General features: G+C 38.1%; 1 protein-coding gene, 2 long non-coding RNA genes and 1 pseudogene across 6 annotated transcripts; 2 read left to right on the top strand and 2 right to left on the bottom strand.

Annotated features, from left to right (window-relative positions):
* Positions 1 to 200: 200 nt before the first annotated feature.
* Positions 201 to 18,766, bottom strand: FAIM (Fas apoptotic inhibitory molecule). 3 transcript variants are annotated; one of them, XM_039837286.1, is made up of 5 exons: positions 18,634 to 18,766; positions 13,391 to 13,523; positions 12,815 to 13,043; positions 3,099 to 3,148; positions 201 to 636 (listed from the first exon to the last, which is right to left on the bottom strand). In XM_039837286.1, the coding sequence occupies exons 2-5, from the start codon at positions 13,499 to 13,501 to the stop codon at positions 487 to 489; spliced, it is 540 nt and encodes a 179-aa protein (XP_039693220.1). In that variant the 5' UTR covers positions 13,502 to 13,523; positions 18,634 to 18,766; the 3' UTR covers positions 201 to 486. The 3 variants fall into 3 exon arrangements, with proteins under 3 accessions (XP_039693220.1, XP_039693221.1, XP_039693219.1); XM_039837287.1 differs by lacking the exon at positions 18,634 to 18,766 and adding an exon at positions 18,189 to 18,402; XM_039837285.1 differs by lacking the exon at positions 18,634 to 18,766 and adding an exon at positions 14,804 to 14,862.
* LOC120582583 (uncharacterized) lies at positions 11,372 to 11,493 on the top strand (annotated as a pseudogene).
* Positions 18,767 to 18,878: 112 nt separating the features above from the next.
* On the top strand, positions 18,879 to 21,396 carry LOC120582138 (uncharacterized). The gene is made up of 3 exons (XR_005647472.1): positions 18,879 to 18,943; positions 19,282 to 19,357; positions 21,145 to 21,396. It is a non-coding gene; the product is annotated as an uncharacterized LOC120582138 (long non-coding RNA).
* On the bottom strand, positions 20,375 to 24,653 carry LOC120582137 (uncharacterized). 2 transcript variants are annotated; one of them, XR_005647471.1, is made up of 3 exons: positions 23,858 to 24,653; positions 23,656 to 23,736; positions 20,375 to 22,118 (listed from the first exon to the last, which is right to left on the bottom strand). It is a non-coding gene; the product is annotated as an uncharacterized LOC120582137 (long non-coding RNA). The 2 variants fall into 2 exon arrangements; XR_005647470.1 differs by having other exon boundaries at positions 24,316 to 24,653.
* Positions 24,654 to 24,732: the final 79 nt, after the last annotated feature.

The raw sequence follows: 24,732 nt of genomic DNA, 5'->3' as shown, positions 1-24,732 counted from the left end.
TAAAAGTGAAAGGCTACAGTCAAAGGATTAGTTCTGGAATACATGTGACACTATTTGACATTTCCTTAATATTAAGATTCCAGATAAAAAATGTCTACGGTTAAACTAATATCATTACATACCAACTGCTTTAAACTAGAGGATCAACCTATCTGCACAGATTAGAAAGATATGAAGATGTCCGCTTTTAGAAACACAAATCAAGCAGCACCAATTTTATTTTACAGTGTTTATTATAGTAAAAGTTCCTCTGGTAAAACATTAGTGATTTTGGTCTGTATCTTATTTTCCATTTGGCTTTAACACATTTTACATTATTTACAAAATGAATTGCAGGGGTTTTTCGTATATAATTTTTTCTTGACCCTTGGTACATTACATGGCAGACTAATGTACTGAGATGTACATATTGAATATATTTAATTATCAAAGTTATTTAAAAGTCCTGATCTTTACTTCTTAAGATTAATGTTCATTAACATGAAGTCATTCAAGAATCTCTGGGATTTCTCTATTATCCACAATGAGAGTATGAATAATCCCTTCTTTCCGCTTTCCACTACTGACAGCCTTTATGTAACAGTCATGGTTCGCAATACTGAAGTGAGTTTCAGTCCCATCATCTACAAACTCACCCTAGGCCAACAAAAGAAAGAGGAATTAGTGTTCGGAAAAATTTTTCTTTGTCTAGAGCGTTAACACCATCTAAAAGGATGGAATAATAAAATACAGATTAGTTAAATGTTAAGCTTTGCAAAATTAGAAGCCTGTATTTAGATGCCTTTTACATTCTGCTATGAATTGGAAGTTTCTTGTTTGTACCCCCTACATTCTAAGAACCTGAAGTTTCACAAGGAAAAAAAACATGTACCTAATGACTATGTGTCTATAACATATACTATGTAGACATAATTTTTTAAAAGTAAAAATGATAAACATGATAGCAAACATTAGTTACTTACTTTACACTAAGAATAGTTTACCTGCATTACTTCATTGTGTCCTCACAATAACTCTAATAGAAGTACTATTATCCTTATTTTATAGATAAGGAAATTGAGGCACAGAGTGGTTAAGTTAAATAACTTGCTGAAGGTCCTAGTTAGTAAGGGATGTAGTATTCTTAACTACTCTGAAAATCTGATTCCTCAGGGTGTAAATGGTTTACAATAAAATACGCAGATAACATAAAATCAAGAACTACTAAATCTAGACCTGCTCTGTCCTATACAGTAGCCACTAGCCATATGTAGCAAGTCAACACTTAAAAAATGTGGTCTGACATGAGACTTGCTTTTAAGTGTAAAATAAACACTGGATTTACAGCTTCTTGGCAATGTTACAGATACTTTGAGATAAAAAGAAGAAAATAAGCTGTAACACACGGGCAGCAAGAGCAGGTGTGCATAGTACTGGGAAGGCTGCCCAGATACGGAGCCACCAGAATGCCCTGCAAACTAGGCTGTAGTTACAATGCAGACAGAACTGGGATATGAAGAGCTACTGTCCACACATTTGTGATTTCCCATCAATTACTGACGGACAAAGACATTGTGAATAAACATTATTTTCAGCTTCTTATTTATAACCACATTCTTAATACCATAAAACAACATCCTCTCTACATTTGCACTGGAGAATTCCTTGAGGGTGGAAGGGAATGTGACTTACAACTGCTGATTCTCCATCTAGAGAATTAAAGGGTAAGAAAGTAAGAACGGGAGGGACCACCAGATGTGGCGTTGGGCACACAATAGGTACTCAACCCGTGTTAATGGTAACTGAAGCTCTTCTAAAAGGGGCCATAAATACTGAAGAGTTCTCAGAGCCTCTCTGCATAAAAGAAGTCCCTATCAGTAGATTTAACTGCTGAAGTTTGGGAGGATCAATTTTGAGTGAGTAAGTCCTGGTTAAATTTCCCATCAAGAATTAATACTAGGATTAAGAAATAGTAACTTTTGATTGCTGGTTTGGGTACTTGTCAAGAAGCAGAAGGCCAGTTATAAGACCCAGCAGGTTCTAGGTAGTCTGCTGAGTAACTTCATCCCACACTTTTTCTCACCTTTCTATACCTATAAAAAGAAATAATGGCAGCAACTATAATTGTGCAACTAGCAAAAATGTGACCAGAGAGTTTCTTCTCTCTAGCTTTGGTGTTCACCCAAAGCCAGCATGAAAGGTAGATACCAAGGATAGTATCCCCCGCTTGCCAGGAGACCCCATAACACATGGGAGTTTCCATCCAGTGATTTCAGCTCCTAGTCCCACGCTCCGTTTCCCATGATAGTTTCCACTTCCTCCCTATGCTGTGTACACTGCACCACTATTATTTCATTTCCATTTGAAATTCACTCCTATATTCATCCCACCCACAACATTAACGGTACAAGCAGCCAATAGCAAAAGCCAAACACATTGGAGTTTAGATGGGGATTTTATTGTGCATGGCTACAATGAGTGTGTAGCCTCTTAGCACTGCTAATCTACAAATTCCATTGTCTTCTGGGGTTTGTAACAGTGCCTGTTCCTGTTTGCCTTCATGTTGTCATCTGACATTATTGTGCATCACTTCTTTTTCAAAAATTTCGCTTTTAGAAAAGTACCATCTGCTTTGAGTGTATGGTGTAAAGCCTTCTATGCAAAGTATGACCTGTGGACTTTGGCATATGACCAGCAGCATGGGCATCAGGAAGGAAATGTTAGAATTTGCATTTTAACAAGATCCCAGGTGATTTCTATGCAAGCAAGTTGGAGAAGCAGTGGTATAAAGCACCTCTTTAACACAGATAAACACAGCAGGACGCAGCTTTTGTAGGAGAAATTTTTTAGTGTGGGCACTCTTAAGGATATTGTCTAGGAAAAGAAAGGTAGCATGTGAGGTTGGTGCAAGCTCACAATGAAAATTGTTTCCAAATCCTCACTGCCTCAGGTACTGTCCAGGAGAGGTTTTCAGGTTTTGGAGTCTGGAGTAATTCATCTTTTTGTTTTCAATCAACTGAACCTTGGTTAATTATAAAATCTCCATAATTAGGAATTGTAGCAACATTTCAGGGTAACTTATACACATGGTGCTAAGAGTAATCAAAAGGTCAACTTACTGCTGTCTCCATTTTTTTACCATTGCACCATACATCCATAGTGTCTTTTTCTGTAAAATAACAAATTAAAAAATTACAATGTATGATATAAAACTAAAGTTAACTCTTTATATTTATTATATTAAGAAAAATTTGATATACTGGATTTCTAAAAGTCCATTAACTTTTCATTGCTTTGAAATTCTTCTAAATTTGAAGGAACTTTGTTCACAGACAAAATCAGAATTAAACAAAACACTTTTAAAAGAAAATCATGGTCCCGATACAAATTGATGAAGACTTGGTAAATAAACACTGAAGGACAATCTTTAGAGGAGAATGCATACAAATGAATGTGAGGAGGGACCTTTCCACACAGAATGTCCTTTAATATGTCACTAGATGATTCCCCCTGCCTCTCACACTGACCCAACTGGATGATGGCACAAAGGGACCACCAAAAAAGGCTGCCCTAGGCTTCATATAGGATAGACAGTATGTCGGATGTAGAAATTTAGCCTTAGATTTCTTACTGGATAGCAATAATCTCTATTCATTTTTGTAATGGTTTCACCTTAGGGAAATATTATTGGATTATAAGAAAACACACAGGAATATCTGGTAGACTGTTAAATACAATGCTGACACAACAGAACAAAATGCTGCCACGATACACTTGGGCATTAGGTAAACTGCCACAGCTCATTCAGGGAGGTGTGTATGTGTGTGTGTATGTGCACAAACGCATGCGCATTTTGGGGAGAGGATCCCTAGACCCACCTGTGAATGTTAGGGTCCTGGGCAGGAAGAGAAGATTGTGCTCATCAAGCAACCAGAGATGAGCTTTGGGTATTATAATGAAAACTAGAGAGGAGCATGACCTGTGTGTGTGCACAAGGAGTCCAGGGGTTTGAAAACTGGCCTGGGGGTCAAGGCTGAGACACCAGTCTGGGGCTTGATACTGTCAGGCCATCTACTCTAGCACATAGTCTAAGGGAGATTCTTCCCACACCTCAAGATGGGAGCCTCACTTAGAGAGTGGAGAAAGGACTTTAAGCTGAGCCAGAGGGAGAGAGAAAGGCAGAGGGGCCCCAATAGCAGCCTGAGTAGAAGCATCGACAGCCACCGCTGCAAAGAAACCCAGCTTGTCTCAACACGTGATCAGATCACACAGTGCTAAAATAAACCACGATGGTGGTGAAAATTGGAATTTTATTAAGTATGCCTACTGAACATGTGCATATGCTCAGATTTTCTATTATAGCTATTAACGTGCCTCTGAAGAACATCAATAATCCAGAAGCCATAAAAGAAAAATGGGATAGATCTGACTTTTTACATAAAAGTAAAAAAGATTTCTGCATTAAAAAAACCATGCACACACATAAGTAAAGTCATAAAGTAAATGACAAACTGGGAAAAAAATATTTGAAACTCACAGCACATACAGAGGGCTAATCTTAGTAATATAAGGACCCCTACAAATCAAGGAAACACCAACAAAAGAAAACGGTTCAAGGGACACAGGCATTAACAGAAAAGAAACACAAAAAGATCTTAAACACACGAAAAGATGTTCAACCTCACTGACTGAAAAAGGCAAATACAACACTGAAATACCATTTTTCACCTAGAAGAATATAAAAAATCTCAAAATCCAACAACATGCTTTGTTGGAGTACCTGTGGAAAAATAGGTAGAGTACAAAATGGTAAAAACACCACAGTGGGCAACTGGGCAAAATACACTAAGATGACAAATGCAATTATTGTTTGACCCAGCAATCCTACTCTCCCACTGCTGGGAATTTGTCTTGAAGAGAAATGTGCACTATATTCCAAGAGCTTGTGAACAAAGCTATTCATTCAACACTGTTTCTAATAGCAACAGATGAGAAACAGGCCACGTCCATCAGTTGGGAATGAGTTAAAAACTATTTTATTTACTACTGAAATTTACCCTGAAGCTATAAAAAAAAAAAAAGCATGAGAGAGTTCTTTATATACTGATATAAAAGGATCTTCAGAATATATTAATAGATCAATAATAAAGATGATTTTATGTAATAAGGGAGGAATAAAATATTTATATTTGCTTGAAGCTGAATAAAGAAACACTAGGACTCACTTAAAAATGGCTATCTTTATGGGGGAAATGGTGAATGGGAACAGGAAGCAAGATTTCTTAAAGTATCTTTTTATGTCATTTTGATTTCTGAATTATATATCACCTATTCGAAAGTACATGTTAATAAAAGAACATATCAATCTGATAAGCCATGAAATCAATTAAGCTCAAAAGTGGATTCAGTGAATTATAGGAGGTACTGGAGCATATTCACCTTGGAGCCTCTCCTCTCTGCCTACCTGCAGATTCCCTCAGCTCACATGACCAATAGCTGGGGAGTCTACAGATAAATCCTGGGCAGGTATGTTCAGCAACTGCTCTTACAGAGGTCCAAGGTTGCAGTGCAGAGAGAGAATTTCTTCCCAACAAGAAGTTTCAGCATCATAGTACTTTACTCTTACTGTCTTCATTTTCCTCCCACAGTGTTCAGTGGGGTGGTGATTCCAGACCTAACAATGCTGACCAGAGCTATCTTCGGATTCCTTGTGTGCCTCACATCTTTTAGGTGGTGAAAAACAAGGTACAGGATCTTTGAGGTCAGAGAGTGCTAGGTTCAAATCCCAGCTTCATGATTTACTAGCAGTACCCTATGGCAAGTCACCATTACCCTGAGCCTCAATTAGCCTCAGTTTCCTCATGGGTGAAATGAAGATGATAACACTTTTCTTGTAGGCTGTTATAAGGATTAGAAATAACTTATGGAAAATGCCTAGCAAAATATCTGGCACAGAATATGGCCTCTCAGTACATTGTACTGTTTTTGTTATTATGAGCTTTTTCTGGACTTGTTCTGTTTTAGCTTCTCGATATAAAATTTAGAAAGTTATATAATATTATTTGAAATTTGTCATATAATATGTAGATAATTCTTACCCTAAAACTCAGGATATGTCCATTCTTTGCCCATGAGATACAATAATAACCACAAATAATGTTTTTTAAAGAACTCACTATGTGAGACACACTAAGTACTTTATATGTACTAACTCTATTAAACCTCATTCTCACAACTCTATGATGGGGATCCTATTATTATACCCATTTTACAGAAGAGGAGACCAAGGCTCAGAGGGAAGTAATTTGCCCATCACACAGCTCTGATCCTAGTGCCTGCATTCTTCATCTGTAATCTGCAGAATGTAGGCCTTAAGTCAGAATAGTCTGGGGTTTAGTGGATCTTGGAAGTGGAAGCCCAAGCAATATGAATACTCTAGGCAATTTTGCTTTATGTCAATAAACAGCTTGGGCCTCATCCTTTCACCAGGTCGCTTGCAGACAAGCAGCAAAAAAGACAAGTCTGGGCTGAACTTTGTCTCTCAGGCTCAAGAAAGGCTGCAAATGGATAGAGAGGAGCAAAGACAGACAAGGAGTGGAAGGAGGAAATGTAGAGATTTTAAAGGCCTAAAAGAAGCCACAGTGGATATGTAGGTTCCTGGGCCTTTAAAAGAAAATTAAAAGCTAAGCACAGTTTAGGTAGTCTCTTCAATTTCGATATGTAAAGTTAATATCAATTGTATTACAATGTTGGTTTCATCATACGAAACCCAATATGTTAAAAGGTGTTGATACTAATTCTAATCCTTTCAAAACTAAAATATCCTTTAGGAAGTAATGAGATAGAGTGGTTCTCAAATTTTATTGTAGAGTGAGCCACTACATTTCTAAACACATTGCTATGAAATTTTGAAAACAAAAGATAAAGGTGAACCCCCAAAAACTTCCAGAAAGAAAAAAATGAGATCCAGACTGGCATGAAACTTCTCATTCAAACCATGGAGAATAGAAGATAATGGAACAAGGCTTTCAAAAATTCTGAGGAAAAAAAAAGATTTTGAAGCTAAAACTATACTCAGCAAAAATATCAATTTTCCATGAGGGCCAAGTAATGTTTATTTGATGGACAGTCTTTTATTAGGAAGTTACTGAAGGATATTTTCCTGTAAACAGAGGCAAAACTGGCAGTTTTGGGATTTGATAACTGGAGTTGTCAAATCAAGAGTTTCATGAAAGTAAGCCCGCAAGGCCACTATGCAGCAGGCTTGGAAAGCAACCTATTTAGTTTCATTTCAAACAGGAAGTCAACTGATGCCCAAGAATATTGTCATTGAGAATGAACATAATTTCAAGCAATAAATAGCATGGGTAAAAATGCTAACAGACATTAGGAATATGAACAAAGACAAGATATATATCCATACAATAAATAAGATATATATCTTTACAATAAGTAAAGAGAAAGACAATCAGAAAGCCGAGAAAAAAAACTACAAAAAAAATCATGGTCTAACTATCAAGAAAACTAAAATGAGGTAAAATTTTGAGTTATTGGTAGATTAGAAAACAGAAGACCCATTTGACCTTGATACTAAAAACAGCTTGCTTTGAATGTCACAGAGGGGTGTGACCATAATATAGAGAAAGAACGTAACCACAGCCCATGTAAAATATTTACATAATCATAACAATATGTGTTATTTATTGGTTTTTAATGTTAGAATCAACCTATAGAAAAAAAACAGAAAACTTAATTATGGCCTCAGAACAGAATGCAAATATTAACTATTTTAATGGTGTAAAACAAAAGGTAGAAGAAAAAAAAGATGGGAAGTGACTGAAAGTGGAAAAGCAGAGGTAGGGGAAACTGGCATGTTTATAGCCTGATCTTACACAATGGAAGACGAAGTAAATTTAAAAGTTGGTGAGGAAGATTGTGGTAGTGGCAGCAGACGCATGATTTTTTTTTTGCTCCCTCTAACCTCTAAAACAAAACCAAAAACATAACAAAACCAAATACCCATGGACAGTATCTATACCACAAACTGTGCAATACTGATAGGTAGCAGGAAATCACTGGACAACTACAAGACCTGTAGCACGCAGAGGGAAACAGAGGGAAGCAACAGGGCCTCTGATGGATCTAGGAATCCCCAAACCACTGTCCCAGTTTTAATTGCAAAGTTGGGAGAGCCAATTTGTGAACAGCAGCTGAAACTGGAAGGGGTTTTACATATTATAACCATTAATGGAATATAGGAGGAGTGTGGTGAGGTCTGAAAGGGCTAAAGCAGTCTGGGCCCCACAAACCATAAAACGAATTCACCCAAAGCTCCCTTCTAGTACAAAACCTCACACTGAGAAGAAACTTCTGGGAAGGGAATCCAATTAAGCGGCCCAGGAACACCAGAGTAAAGAGATTTAGAAAAAAGTGGGGAAGGAAACAGCAGGCATCTCAGAAAGTATGTTCTTGTGACTTAACATAATCCAAAAACATTAGAAAAGGGAATTCCAGAACCTGAAGTTTAAAAAGCTGTCCAAAACCACATTTCCGAAACACTTAAGTTCCATAAAAAATTATAACTACTACCATCATTACAGATAATAAAAGCATCTGAAAGATGTCTACAAAAGATAAAATACTACTTCAAAGTGAGCTAAAATAAATAAAATCATACAAGATATGAAAGAATAACAAAGATTAGAAAAACTGAGAAGTGAAGTAAATAGAAATAAAAATAATTTCAGAAATGAAAACTAAACTAAAAGGAACTCAAATAAACAACAAATACTTCCTCACAGAAACAGAAGATGAAGAGGAGAAAATTTTAAAAATCAAAAAGAAATAAAGATGACAAGACAGGCCACAGACTGGGAGAAACTACCTACAAAACACGTATCTGATAAAGAACTTGTATCTGAAATATACAAAGAACTCTTAAAACTCAACAATATGAAAACAAACAACCCAATTAAAAAATGGGCAAAAGTCTGCACAAACAAACGGATCACTAAAGAAGATACACAGATTGCAAATAAGCATGTGAAAAGATGTTCAACACCATATTAAAATGAGATATCATTACACACTTATCTGAATGGGCAAAATCCAAAACACTGACAACACTGCTGTCAAGGACATGGCGCAACAGGAACTCTCATTCATTGCTGGTGGGAATGCGAAAACTCTGGAGGACAGTTTAGAGGCTTCTTACAAAACTAAACATACTCTTACTATATGCTCCAGCAATGAAGCCTCTTAGTTAATTTACCCAACTGATTTAAAAATTTATGTCCATATAATGAACTGTACATGAATGTTTATATAGCAGCTTTATTCATAACTGCCAAAAATTGGAAGCAACCAAGATATCCTTCAGTAGGTGAATGAATAAACAAACTGTGGTGCATCCATACAACGGACTATTATTATTCAGCAATTAGAAGAAATGAGCTATCAAGCCATGAAAAGACAGAGAGGAATCTTAAATGCATATTGGTAAGGAAAAGAAGCTAATGTGAAAAGCTACATACTGTATGACCAATTTATGTGACATTCTGGAAAAGACAAACTATAGAGACAGTAAAAAGACCAGGGGTTGCCAGGGATTGGGAGAGAGAGGGGCACAGGGGTGGATAAGGAAGAGCACAGGATTTTCAGGGTAATGAAACTATTCTGTATGTCGCTCTAAAGGCAGAATATGACATTATACATTTGGCAACACCCATAGTACTGTATAATGCAAACATTAACTCTAATGTAAACTAATAATTTCAGTTAATAATAGTATTCAATATTGTTTTGCTAATTGTGACCAATATACCACACCAATGCAAGATGTTAATAATAGGGAAAACTGAGAGGGGCAGGTAGAGGGAGGATATGAGAAATCCGTACTTTCTTCTTTTCTTTCAACTTAAAACTACTCTAGAAAATAAATCTTAATTTAAAAGAGAGGGAGGAAGGCAGACAGGAAGAAGGGAGAGAGAGGAGAGAGAGTTGGGGGGCGGGGAATGTGAGAGAAACTGACAAATTTAGAAGATAGGCCAAAAGATTCAATATATATACCATAGGCATCTGTGAGAAAGAAAACCAAAGCAAAGAAACAGAACTAATACTAAAATTATAATTCAGGAAAACTTTGAAAAATTTTTGATTCTACATATTGAAAAGATTTACCATGTACCTGAGAAAACTGACCAAGAATGATCATTACCTAACTTTTAAGGGAAAGAAAATTAGATTGTCATTAGACTTTTTGACAGTAACAGTTTATGCCAGAAGAAAGTGGAGCAATACCTAAGATATTTAAGAAAGGAGAATGTGAGCCAAGAACATTATATCTAGCCAAACCAAGTTTCAAGTTTAGAAGACACAAATATCATCAACATGCAAAAAGTCAATATTGTTAATCTTCCTAAGAAAAGTACTAGAGAACAAGTTTCAGACAAGCAAAATGATCAGAGACAGGAGTAATCTAATGACTTAAAAGCAATAAATAAATATTTACTTGTAGAACTAAGTGTGGGTTGGAAGGAACAGAGCGTAGTATAAAACGGCTGTTCTGCCTAACATAATACAGTACAATTAGAAAGTGATATGCAAAAAATGTTTTAAATTTGTTTTGGTAACTGTATTAATGGTGGTAGTATCTGTATTGTTAATGGAAATTATTACGTAAATTATGTGGCATAAAACAAATGAGTAATTCTATTCTAATTGTATCATTCTCTGTGTCCTTGAGAAGGAAGATTCTCAGTGTGAAAGAAAGGAGAAACAGATGTTAGGTGAGGTTAAGTAAAAACCTACTATTATTCCTTAATTTGAATTACAAGTATTAGTATAAACTCATAAGCTATTTTATCTATAAAAAAATCCCTTCCTCCCTCTTTCCATCCATCCATCCATCCATCCATCCATCCATCCATCCATCCATCCATCCATCCATCCATCCTTTCACCTATGTATGTATATAATTTCCTTGATCTATCCACTGAAAACCTAAAAATAATGAATGAGTATCCTTAAGGTATGTCCAGAGTGTGCTCCTGAAATACCATTTTTCTCTAACAAAAACCAGGTCATCTTGAAGAAATAGATTTTTCCAGGTGTGGGCAAAAAATGTTCAAAATGAGCTTAGAACATTTTGTCATACCAGAGAGGAAGGAAGCTATCAAAGTATACACAAATGTGTTAAAAGGAATCAGGAGCCAATCTAAAGAGCATCCCAATTGGCTGAAAATGGAAAAATTTGAGCATCAATAAGGATAATAACTGCAATGTATTGAAATACATCAAAATGTTTAAATCTATGAGTTAATGATTTAAAAAACAAACAAATCTAAATGATTGTCTTTGGAGAAGAATAAGGAGCCAATTCAATACAAATTATACTTGTTCAGGCCATGCCACTCTGAACAAGCCCAATCCCGTCTGATCTCAGAAGCTAAGCAGGGTTGGGCCTGGTTAGTACTTGGATGGGAGACCACCTAGGAAGACCAGGTGCTGTAGGTGTAAAAAATAAGGAATTGTAAGCTGACGAGGTCCTTGCCATCTGTGAGGTCAACCAAGGGTTGCCTCGCCTAAAAAAATAAAAAATAAAATACAAATTATACCTCTGTGTAACCAAATAGTAGATAACAGAAAGTTTCTCATTATAGAAGTATTCTAGCTAATGAATAAGGAATGATGGAATCAGAATATCACCATTTGGCAACTTCTAATGAGTTCATGGATGTAGGCACTAGGTATTAATGGTTACAATCATCATAAAAAACTTACAAATACCATGTGTCTCTTGATATAACAAACTGTAAAGTGGACTTCCCAGGGAGAAAAAAAACTAAATTTGACCAATTCTTCACAGTCAACTACCAATTTACAGGAAATATTAAAGACAGGAACATCACAGGAATGCAATCTACAAAATTCAGACCACAGGAAGCTCTTCAAGACAAACTGATCTAGCTTCTTCAAAAAATAAGCTAGCTATACAGGAGTTTCTGGTTTCTTTTTTTCCATTGTGTGTATTTATTACTTTTTTTGTATTTATTACTTGATAAACATTTTTAATTTAAAAAAAAAATTGTGTTAAAGGCATTTGCTAGCATTTGACTATACTGTAGACTCTTTAAAAGCATAGACTAGATCTCTTCATCTACGTATCCTCAGTGCCTGGTACCCTAACTGGCATTTAGTAGGTATTCAATATTACTTAAGTAAATGAATTAATGAATTAATGAGCTGATTAAACAGTCTCAACTTACTGAAAAAAGAAGCGGGATATACTAGGAATAACCAGAAGAGATAAAAGGTAGTAATTGGTAAATATTTGTCTATCAAGTTTGAAGGCCAATAGAAACTGAGAGCACAGAACGTAATGTGTAACAATAGAACTTACCTTAAAGATCAACAGCTTATTACGTTTTAATTTTTAATCTATTTTATCTGAACTCTGACAATTTTGATTTGCTGCAGTCTTAATCCTATTGCTACCGAGAGAAAAATGCCCTTCTTACTGAGGAATCTTAAAATTCCCACCTGCCTTTAGACATGCTTTTAAAGTGAAATATCAAATAATAGCAATGTCTACATCAATATATTTTTTTAAAACTCAAGTTTATAATCCTCAAATCCATCACTATAAAATCTGGCTCTCATGTTTTACGTATAAATCAGTCAATTAAATGTACTTTATTCATACAGAACACATTATAAATACATCTGCACTTACCCCCTTCCCTATTCAAAGCTCCCATAAAAGGTCTGGACAGTTAGAGAAAGTTAACAGCCATCATAAAAGCCAATAAATTCTGCAAAAACAGCACTCACTTACCCAACACAACTCTAAAGTCTTCACCATCCAAATGTAATACCCAAGTATTGGTGGTTTTTGATCTGTTTTCCATATATTTCTTGAGACTTTTCCCATTAATTTCCAGAGTATATTCATAAGCGAAACCACTAATAGCATCTATATTTATGGTTGCTTTTGTCTTTGCAGCTCCAACGCAGAAGGTTTCTTTGCCCACTAATTTGAACATCCATTCTCTTCTTACCTCTTCCTAAGGAATAAAATAGAAAAGGTGAAAACACAAAAATGGAAGAAAATTTAGTATTTAATTTTAGAAATAATATAATTAAAATGAGATGACAATGCTAGTTAGATGTAATTTTATTAATTCATGATACAAAGGTTTTAGAAAATAAATGCATTTTAAGTTTAAAGAGTAAATGTTATAGTCTATGAATTCTATAATTATTGTTTTGCTTTTACAGCAAAATGATACAGGCCAAAATATAAAGACAACCACCGTAAGAGAAAAGCCCGAATTCACATACAAAGAATCTACATTAACAAAAGCAACCTTCTCTGTATACCATCCTTTACAAAGTAATGTTTTTTTCCTACCTTCCCATCTACATACACCACTCGTTTGCCTGATGTGGTCCCATGTTCAAACTCAATCTTATGGACTCCATCACTTAAAGCAACATCCCAAACGGCTACAAGATCTGTCATTTTTTCCAGGCTATAAGGAGGGCTAAAGGAATAAAATAAAGCAATTGTAATAGGCTAAAAACAGTAATAGCCAATTAATTCTTCCAAGATGAAAATATCAGATTTTTAAAAACCCTAAAATTATCAAATATTAAAGTGATATTACCTAAGAAATCCTAGTTACAGTACATGTAACTATCTTCTCCCTCTTAGGCACTCTTCAAGATGAAACTACTATATGTGAGTATATAGTCGGATAATTCCAAACAATGTCACCTTAATATTAATAGGATTAAGAATCTATCAGTTCATCCACGATAGTATTCTAAGCTAGGCTACAGAATAATGCTTGGAAAGGTCAGTAAAAAGTCTCTACTTCTCTCTCCCCTCATTTAAAAAGCAAAGTACTTACTATTTTTCTTTTTCAGATCCAATCACTTCAAGAGTTCTACAAATCTTTCATACTTAAACAAATAACTAGGAATTCATTTTAACAAAAAAGTTTTATTACACTAAGACTGAGAAAAAGAGGTGTCATGGAAGAAGTGTCCTACAATAGTGATTAAAATGTTATGAGAATAATTCTTGTTATTACTATATGAAATCTTATTAAAAAATAAAGGATTCTGTTTTGTCAGAAATTTCTGGCACAATTTAAACACATTGTTGATATTATTTTAATATAAGACAACATATTATATGTGTCCCATGTGAATGATATATAAGTATTTTATTACTGATATTTTTCCTTTGAGTGAAATAACACTTTTTACAGCATTATCATAGCTAACGTTAAGTGCCAGTCACTGTTCTAAGAGCTTTACATATATTAACTCATAGAATCCCACCATGAGATGGGTACTATTATTATCCCTATTTTATAGATGAGGAAACTGAGGCTCAGAGAGGATAAGGGCTTGTCTAAGGTCACAATAACAGTGAGTGGCAGACGGGATTTAAACTTAGGACTCTGGTTCCAGAGCCTGTTCTTTTAACTACATCCTATTCTTCGTTCCTTTTAATCTCCTTTGTATGCTCTAAATCAGAGATGCTAAAAGGGTTTTATATCATTTTGAAGTGACTGCCAAGATTTGGAGACCTTGCATCCAGGTCCTGTGGAAGAGGATGCCACATTAGTGGTGGGCATCTCCATGCCAGGTGTTTACCACCCTTGTTCTATGTCACAGAAAAGCAAAACCATGCATTCTTCAATTTTACAAAATGTATCCTTAAAAAAGTAGCCTGGATAAATAACTCTTCTGAATGATTAAAATCATCTTGAAAGCTGCAAAAGCTAGTTTTATTGCAATGCAAGACATTTACCTTTCGTCATCTTCAAAGATAGGACTGTCATCTCCAGATGCCATGGTTGGCAAAACAGCCTGTAATCCAATTAGCAGCCAGGAAAGAAAAAAGCAGAATTGCAGCAAAGAAAGGTTGAGAGCAACAAAGATGATGTCTGCAAAGGGATTTTCTAATTTTGCAATCCATTTCTTAAATTGCATGCAGTTTCTGATGAAACAGCTTTTACATACAATAGAATTGCAATCTCTGCTTTTCAGGGAAAGAAGTTAAGTCATGCAAATTGGCCAATCATATGTTTCTATGTTATGCTTTTATAATTTCCTAAAACTAGAGAATAAACTCTAGTTAATTTCAAGTATCAGCACAACAGAGCTTCAAGAGACCTAGAGGTCCTCTGGGTCCCATGCTTCTCAAATTGAGGCACAAGAAGCCCCAGGGGTATGAGGCAGTGGGTCAGGGAATACAACTACTCCAGAGTAAACAATGCATCTTCTGGAAGCATCAATGTCACCGGGTGATAATGAATTTAAAATGCAATCTGTATAAATTTTAGAAGGCTATATTATAGTAGAATATGTAATTTAAAAGTTTTTCAGTTAACTTCAAAGAAATATTGACTTTGCAGGAAGCAGCCAGGGATATGCTAGTTCGCTTTCTAAAAGCAATCTTAATTTACCTGCTTACTCAAGCCCACTTAATTTGCTAGTGCCAATAATGAATCCACAACAGTTTTGCGGTTTGCTCAGGTCACTAGCAGGGCCCATGCCAAAACTAGAGCCCAGTACTGTGCAAGTAAACAGTAAGTGGGCTGTAATGCTAATTAAGTTTTACTGCGATGAGAAGCACAGATATACTCACATGCACAGGAAACCCTCCACATTTGAAGATTTGGGATTAATAGTTTTACTCCTGCCAAATCTATTGAAAAATAGGCTTATTATTTTTGGCTCCTAAGATCTAGCCTAACCTAGCCTTGTCCCCACAGATGCCAAAAGTTGCTGTTTCCTTGTTAAAAAATGCGAGATTGCCAACCCTCTTTGGCTGGAAACAGCCAGAAGCCACAAATTGTTTTTAAAAAGATGTTAAGGAAGAGATGAGCAACCATAAAAGCCATACGACAGGCAAAGATAAGCTTAGAATTTTAAAATGAAAACTAGATATTCGAAACACTTTGTACCTAAAATAAATTCTTTTTTTATTATTAGCACCTTAAAATTTGTAGATTGTTCTAGTCTTAGGAAACCTACGGTATCTCCTATGAAAGTGGAGAGTATCCTGCAACTATGAAAGCAAAGGGAATATAGCACAACAGAGTAAGCCAAACAGCATAATAACTTGGATAAGGCATCCTTTGCAAATCAGACTGAACTTAGGGATATCATTCAAATTTTGCCCTACAACTTTTAGAGACTAGAAAACTCAGAAATTCAACAATTCAGACTTGAAAGAACTGCCCGGTTTTCCATTATAAGGAACTTATATGTTAGTATTATCATACTAACATATGGCATGGTACCATCTTAATTACAATAACTTTTCATATAGGTATAAAAGACAACACAACAAATTAGAAGAGAGGTTAGTAATCAAGATCACATTTATTTAAAAAAATTTTTTCTCTAAACTATCAACATTCATGCATATATTCAACATTTATTTATGGACTATCTGTTTAAGGCATTGAAATAGTTTTGAAATAGTGGTTATGGTTGTACAACACTGTAATTATACTTAATGTTACTGAATTGTTAAGCCCTAAAATTGGTTAAAGCGGCAAATTTTAGCACAACTTAAAAAAAGTAATACCGTAATATACCAAAAAATCGAATCATATACTTTAAATGGGTATGTGAATCATACACTTTAAATTATGTGATATGTGAATTATATATCAACAAAGTTGTTAAAAAAAATCTAAGGTGCCCTGCTAGTTGTGTTTCTTCGAACGTGATTACACTTATAACCAAGAGATGATCACAGATGTCCTTGTCCCTAATTACTACGTTACTCATTTCAATGAGAAATAACTCACATAGATCTCTGAGTTACAAACTGGACTTAATAAACACATGTCATATTCTAAATTCATCCACCATGCTAATAGTTATCAAATGCTTATGTGATAGGTACTGAGCTGGGCACTAAGCTCTGAGTGAGGGACTTTATCTTTATTTATCAAAAGATAAATACAGCACAGCCATGGTATTGGCTTGCAAAAGGAAGCAGTAAAGGATGGAACAGGCCCCACAAAAAAGGGATCTTAGCCTGCCAAATGGGCTGAAAGGCCAGGGAAGGCTTTGGTTTGAAACCTGGGAGAAAGGAATTAATACACCGACATTTTAAAACTCTTACACATAAATTTAATTTTCAGGATCATGTGACCAAACAAGAAAACAATCATTACAAAGAAAAATTCCCTCTATTTTAGCAAAAAGTTTTAAAAATGTAAATGAAATACGCTGGTTTTTCTTTGGAGCGTATAAATCTTTCGCCTTTCACTAAAAATGTAAATGAAAAGGACAGGAAAACAAATTTCATTTACTTTCACTGATGAGGACGATATCAGTCACTTGAAACTTATTACAAGTCTTCAAAGAAAGCTTTTTGAGTATCCAGTGACTACCTAGCAGCATAATCTTTTAAAATCCCTTCCTTAGGAACCAAACACCCATGTTTTAGTGTATGACTTAAACATTACAACGTTTCAAATTTTTATCTAACCCCATCCTGAATTTTGTTACCTTAGGTTTAACCATATTGGGGATTGTAGTGTTTTGTCCAAGCTAAACCTAAGTCAGCTTTTTAAATTACTAAGATACTCATAGTTCCCTTTTCAGCAAAAACTCTAAGGCAGGCCTGTCATAAGGCAGGTCACTTCTTAGCAAGCAGGTGTTGATACTGTGTGCTAGGTCCCTTGTGAAGCACTGACACCTACAACAAAGTCGGGAAGCAACTTGGGCCAGGTATTCCCGAACACTACTGGAGGTACAAAAAAAGAACAGCTTTTCCGAGAAGCGTTTTATAACATATACTACAAGCCTTATGAAAGAGTCACTCTAAACAATGATGCTCAAAAACCAGGTGGAAGAGTACTCAACAAACTGCTTTTGTAACAGCTAAAACCTCAAAAGCACCAGTATGTTCACCATCAGGGAGAGAATCCATTAAGTAAATCACAGTCCCTTCGTCACTCAACAAACTGAAGGTCAGGCCCGGGCCAGACTGCAGGGTAGGATGCAGAGGTCAACCTGGCACACACACACGAATGTAGTCCAGTGCAGTTAAGAAGAAACGTAGAAAAACATTTAAAACCAGAAGAAGATAATGTATTAAGGGAAAGGAGTCAAATTACAGAACTTTCTGACCCAGGTCCTGTAAAAATAGTTTGTTCACACTTACTTACACGGAAAAGGAGACTGAAAAGAAATACACGATAAGGTTAACCCAGGTTCTCTCTGGGGAGCAGGGGTTCAGCTCATGTGTTTCCTTCCTTGTGCTTTTCTGCTCCACTTTTTCGACAGCAACAAGTATGAATTTTATAGTTGCGGACGAAGCCAGAGCGGCGGGTCGCCCGGCCTGGCCGGGTAGGGGTGCCCAGGCGGCGGGCCGGGTTCCCGCCTCTGCTTGCGGCCAGGCCGACAGGCGACGCCCGTAACACGGCGCGCGCGGCCCCGCGCCTCAGCGCACGCTCTCGCGGGCTGCGTAGACGCCGTCCACGGCTCGCAGCGCCCGCCGCCGCCAGCCCGGGAGATGGCGGCTCCCCGCGCTGCAGCGGGGGCGCCCGGGACTGCGCGCAGGGGCTTCCGGGGGCCTGACCGGCGCCGCCCCACCTGGGCCCCGGGTCTCACCTGTACGCAGTCGGTTGCCGGAGGTTCTGGGCCACGCCTCGGGGCGGGGTGGCACCGACTCGGCCACTTAGGCTGCGGGGCTTTGCTTTCTTCGCGGAGAATCGGCCGCAGCCTCCGCCGAAACTAAAGCTCGACCAGTGCGAGTACCAAGCGCGCTGTTTGTCGCGCTTCAGGTCCCCTGAGGTCCCCAGCGCAGACCGCCACCCGCCTTTCCGCAGGGCAGACTCAGCCCCGCCCGCTGCCTCCGCAGAGGCCCTTCCTCAACCCCCACCCGAGAAATACAGCCCCGCATCGCATGCCAACAATGGTGGTAAGAACGAGCTGATGGCAGGCTGTGGGCTGGACGCTGCGGATAACCTGGTGGGGAAAAACGGACCCTGTGCCTGTGCCGAAGCCCCGAGGCAGGTCAACTGGATCATGGCATTCTCTCTTTGAAATCTTTTATGGGTTCTGGTTACTTACTCAGTTCAGAGACCAAATCTCCTTGTGGTAAGGGATAAAGCCTCCCGTTTGTATGATGTAGCGCTTGCCTCCCTGGCTTCATTTAGGAACTCAAATGATGCAAGCTCCTTCTCTTCGCAGGGCCTCTGCAATGCTCCTTGCTTCTTCCCTTTGATAACGTCCATTTTGTTGAAATTGTTTTCCCAGGTCATTTCTTAAGGAAAACTACCCTGGCCCCTAAGACTTGTAACACCTCTAATTCTCCTTCTTTGTCCCTTTCAAGGTATGCAATTATTTAATTTTTGCTGGGCCTGTTATTAGAAAAGTATTAATTGTGCTTGAAGAAAAATTTGAGCCCTGTCTTCGAGCCCTGGTACTCCTCTGCCCAGGGACCCCAGAGTGTGCTCATAAGGTACACCCAAGTCTGCACCCAGAATAGGCAAGGCAGTTTGTGATTTTTCAGCTGGTTTGTTCTGTGCCACTATTTTCTTTTTGCATACAGTTTCTGGGATATCTGGAATTAAGGAACATACCAGTTTGGGCTGCATTTCCCACCTACTCATTCCGTGGGCCCAGGACAGGATTGTTGTGGAATGAGGAAATCTGAACAAAACATTGTCAAATGTATTGAACTTGAATACAAAAATTCATTCATTCAAGCTGATCCTACTTTTGACTTTATTCTTTGTTTCCTTAGAAATACCTAGATGCTGCTCTTTCCTCTTAAATAGCCTATCACCAATTGTCCATAGACATCAGCGATATATTTTAAGAGAGCAGCTAAAAATGCTTTCATTAACAATAGTCCATGTTTTCATTGAGCCTCACTTTGAAAAGGGAAGTGTTAATGGGTTTACTTTTTAGACAGCATGAATGGGGGTCAGAACAAAAGGAAAAAGTTACATAATCTGATACCTACAGATTTGGAATTTCCATGTGCCCTTCCAGTATTGTTCCAGTGTGCCTACTGGTAATGTGTTAAAGGAAGAGGCACCAGTGCCTTAGAAACCCAGTATTCTGGCCTCAGAGGGTTGATCGTATGTCAGAACCAGTGCGAGAAACCAGTCTCCTGCTGCTGGCCAGGCTGACGCTGCTTACACAGCTGTCCCTCAGGGGCTCCATTTACACAAATACAGAAAGTGGAGAAGCAGCGAACCAATTCCGTAGAACTTCAGAAGATCTTGACAATTTCAGGAGAAAATAAGTTTTGATCTGAGTCATGTGGAGAGGGATTTGTAGATACACCCTTAATGAGAGGAAAGAGCCAAAGGAAGGCAATTCAGACATACAGTCCAATTGGTTAAGATTTTTAAAATTTGTGTCTTGTTTATTTTGAGAAAAATTTAAAATACAGAGGACAGAGAATAATCCCCATACTCCCACCACTCAGAATTAACTGACCATTATTAAATATTGGCCCAATAAAAAAACTTCAGTAGACGAAAATGTTGCAGATAAAGCCCTATTTGATTTTCAACGCCATTATTTTCCTCTCCTCAAAGGCCCACATTCTCATGAATTTGGTATTTCCTTCCGAGTCCGCTTTTTATAGCTATATAGCAATTACATATGTAAACAAATGTTCTTGGTTATGATACAGCTCTGCTTTTAAAAATTATTTAAATGGCACCATGAGTTTGTGTGAGACTAAGACAGGATTATAGGGAGCTCGTCCTTTGGAATTCATCTCTCCATCATCATTACATTTATTCAATATTTATTGACGATCTGTTGTACGGCAGGCACTGTGACAGAGACTATAACAGTGAACAGCACTGATGGTTTTTCCCCAGTCCACTCATGAAGTTTACATTCTAGTGGAGGAGGCAGTCACAAAAAATGAGAAAACAACAGACTGGCTAGTCACCTCCAAGATGGCTTCCAATAATTTCCACCGCCTGGTATTTACATCCTGTGCAGTCCTCGCCTACATTTTTCCAAGATTGGTCTGTGTGATCAGTAGCACACAGTAGAAGTGATGCTATGTCACTTCTAAGATTAGATTATTTAAAAAGTCTTCAGTTTCTATCTTGGGCATTCATACATTCGCTTGGATCACTCCCTCTATAGGAAGTTGCCATGTTCTGGGCATCCTGTGAAGAGGCCCCCATTTGACAAGGAATGAACTGAGGCCTATCAGCAACACATGAGTGAATTTGGAAATGAATCCTTCAGCCCCTGTTGAACCTTGAGATGACTGTAGCCCTGGCCAACAGGTCGACTGCAACTTCATGAAAGATTCTGTCCAGACCACCCAGCTAAGCAATTCCTGTATTCCTGACCCACAGAAATTCTGAGATAATAAATATTTGTTTTAAGCCACTATGATTAGGAGTAGTTTGTTATACATCAATAGATAACTAATAGACAGATGAAATAATTGCAAATGGGAATAAGTGCATACAATAATCTTACATTAGAGCAGATGCCCATCATGAGACATGGTATGGTCAAATGGTGGGCGTCAATTTCAGATCCTGGCTCTGCCACATACTAGCTCTGTGACCTTGGCAAGTCTTTTTTTTCCCTTCTATTTTCTAATTTGATAATTTGTAAAATAAAGATAATACCAGTACTCACGTTAAGGTTGTTGTCAAGAGTCAACGAGTTAGAAAATGAAAGTGCTTAGCCCAGAGCCTTTTTAGGGCTCAATTAACATAACTATTGTTATTCTGTATAGATTCTTGTGCTTTTTGTCATTAATATATTTCTCTGAGCTTTTTACTTAGTGTCTTCCATACTGGAACATGGTTATTGAAGGTGAATACCCCTGTATAAATCTCAGATTTAACAGTGCAATTCAACACTGCGTTGAGCACCAATTATGTACCAGAGACTGTGCTAGGTGCTAGAAAAAGTAAAATACAATCTATGTCCCAAGGAGTTCAAATTCTCATGGGGGAGGCAGAAACAAATGATTAGTGTGATAAAGGAGTCTAAGCCTAAAAGGCTTGTGAGCTGAAGAATCTTCATGAATTCATCACCAAATGCTGTTCATATTTGGCATACTCTTTGTGGTATGAAGAAACCTGATAGTTCAATACCTAGGAGAAAATTTGAGAATCAGTTTAGAAATGAAAAGATCTGCTTTAATTGCTAATTAAGGCTATAATTTATACTGAAGTTGAAGTACAAAGGAAAAAAGTAACTGAAGTGAAGACAGGCTTTGGATCTCAGCTTAAAGGTCACTTCTTCAGAAAGGCCTCATCCACACACCCCATTTCTCTTCATGGCATTTATAGTTACATGCTTATTTCTGTTTGTTTCATATTTCTCTTCCCAACTGGACTATAAGCTACATGAGGTAGGAACCATATCTGGTTTACCCACCATTGTAAACTCCGCATCTAGTTTAATCCCTAGTACATAATTGAGTTCAATTCCTACTATGTAACAGGTGCTTTATAAATTTTTTTGTAAATGAATTAATGTTTAGTAAATGTTTAGAACAATTAGAATCCTGGCATATAGATGAGGCCCATACAGAACTCATGAGACCACTGCAGCAGGATGCTGAGCTGAAGACAACATGTGTGCAGTCTTCTCTGGCAAAGAATGGTGCTGGACAGGCTTTATATTGGTGGTCCATAAGTTGGGAATTTCTTTGGAGGATAGTGCTATAGAGCTTCCTCCCCTCAAACTGCTACACACAAAATCCACAATTGGTGAGGGGGAGGGCCTTGTATTAGGAAACAGAAAGTAATCAGCCTTCTTGCGCTTCGAAGATTGTAAAGGATACTGATGATTTATCCACCTGCATCCATTGTCCTCTCGCCAATTACTGGGCTCCAGTTTTACTTAACTGACCATGCCTCCATTTTCCAACCCTTGTTATTCAAGCAGCACCCACACCACTTACCATAATTCCAATTATGGTAACTCTCTTTCCCTTCTGGAATCCAGGACATGTTCCCATGGGGCAGACACAGAGATCAAACCCACAGAGGACCTAGCTGCCTAGAACAGGGCTGAGTCTGGGCCTGAAAGTATTATACTCTTAAGAGTTGTGGCCCTGAGGCCTTCTTGTGGGAGATACCCTGGCTGCTGCCTTCCGTGGGAGATCCGTGTTGGACATTGTAGGGCCCGCACTGCCACTGACGAGTCATTTGACCGGTTGGAAAATACAGGTTGTCAAGAGCGACGCCATGTGGCTGTAAGTTGCAATGACAATAGTGGGCCGATGACGCCCGGCCTCCCTTTCTGGTGTAAGGAAGTTGTATTTTCCCTCAGGAATTTTTGGATAACTTAATCCCCTATGAGTTTTTGAAAATGGTGGCAGGGGCCCTATTTGTATATCCTCAACTTATTAAACTGAGAAATAGAGGATTGAGCTGATAACCTTTTTTGGAAAAAAAAAGCGATCATATTTGTACACTGCAGAGGTGTTTTTATAGTTTTTACCTATATATCAGGATGCAAAAAAATTAGACTTGAAGGCACCCAAACAAAAACCTTTCCATTTTATGCCCCCTTTGAAAACTTGTCCGTAGTTCCATATCGCCTCCTGGATAAAGTCCCAGCTCCTTAGCACACCTCCTAAGGCTTTCCTCCTCTGCTTCTTCAATGATGCAACACACTCACCTTTCTCAAGAAGCCTTCAGTAAGTTCCATTATATTTATAAATCATCTGGGAGTTAGGTTTCTGGGGATGGCAGATGTGAGCTGTAACAACAACAACGACAACAAAAAGCAAGGTTTACTGAACACTTTTGAACTAGGCATTATAATAATGTGCTCTGCTGGAGTTATTATTTAATTTGCACTTGAAGTTTTCTCTAAATACCTTCTCTCCCTGTATTGCTGGAGAACTCTTTTTCATCATTCAGAATCATTCTTCTTAAGTATTCCTTTAGGTTTACAGTTCTCAAGCTTGGTTACACAGTGGAATCATCTGGGGCAGCTTTACAAACTGACCTTTGGTCCCACCCTAGAGATTCTGATTAAATTGGTTTGGGGCCTGAGCATCAAGTTTTCAAGGCCCTCCAGGTGATTCTAATGTTGAGGGTTGAGACCCACTGGTCTAGTGACAGATCTAGGTAATCCTCTTCTGTGCTGTTTACACCCTACTCTGGTCATGATATCACACTGTATCTTAATTTCAAAGTATATCCCCATCTCCCTAACTAGACCTTGAGCGTCTTCAGTCAGCCACCTCTGCATTTCTGGACCCCAGTGTAGGGCTTGACACTTTGTGGAGATCTAGACAATGTTGAATAGAAGGATAAAATGTTATCAACAAACACTTATCAGAGTCATCCAAATGTCAGGCGCTGCAGAGCTCAACCAAGTCTCAATCATGCAGAACAGCTGTCCGGCGCCGCAGCAATAGCTCACAGTCATGGCATGTGTATGTATGTGGCGGGCAGCCTGCGTTGGCCACGAGGCTCGCGCCGCTCTCCCACCTCCGCCTCAACTGGCGTTTTTCTGAAGTCTTCCGGTCAATTGAAGCTCCAGCAGAGCGATATAACAATGCGAAGCCAGAGCGAGTTGCAAGTGCGATGGAAGTGCGCAGGCGCAGAGGCCAAACCAGCAAAGCACGCTCGCCTCTGAGTTACTGGTAAGCCCCGCCCACAGCAGCGGAGCCAACCAGAAGGCTCAGGGCCGTCCCAGCCTCCCGTGCGACCGGAGAAAATCGCTCTGGGCCTTCAGCGGAAGCGG

This window comes from Pteropus medius, unplaced genomic scaffold (assembly GCF_902729225.1).
Source record: "Pteropus medius unplaced genomic scaffold, Ma_sr-lr_union100, whole genome shotgun sequence".
NCBI lineage: Eukaryota > Metazoa > Chordata > Mammalia > Chiroptera > Pteropodidae > Pteropus > Pteropus medius.
Note: the sequence above shows the minus strand (reverse complement) of the source record. Positions and strands in the feature narration are given on the sequence as shown.

Coding starts and splice junctions, on each gene's coding strand:
- FAIM (XM_039837285.1), bottom strand. CDS start 14,847: ATGGCATCTGGAGATGACAGTCCTATCTTTGAAGATGACGAAAG. Junction 3,149..12,814: donor AGACTTTAGAGTTGTGTTGG/GTAAGTGAGTGC, acceptor GTTATTTTACAG/AAAAAGACACTATGGATGTA. Junction 637..3,098: donor GTAAAAAAATGGAGACAGCA/GTAAGTTGACCT, acceptor TTGTTGGCCTAG/GGTGAGTTTGTAGATGATGG.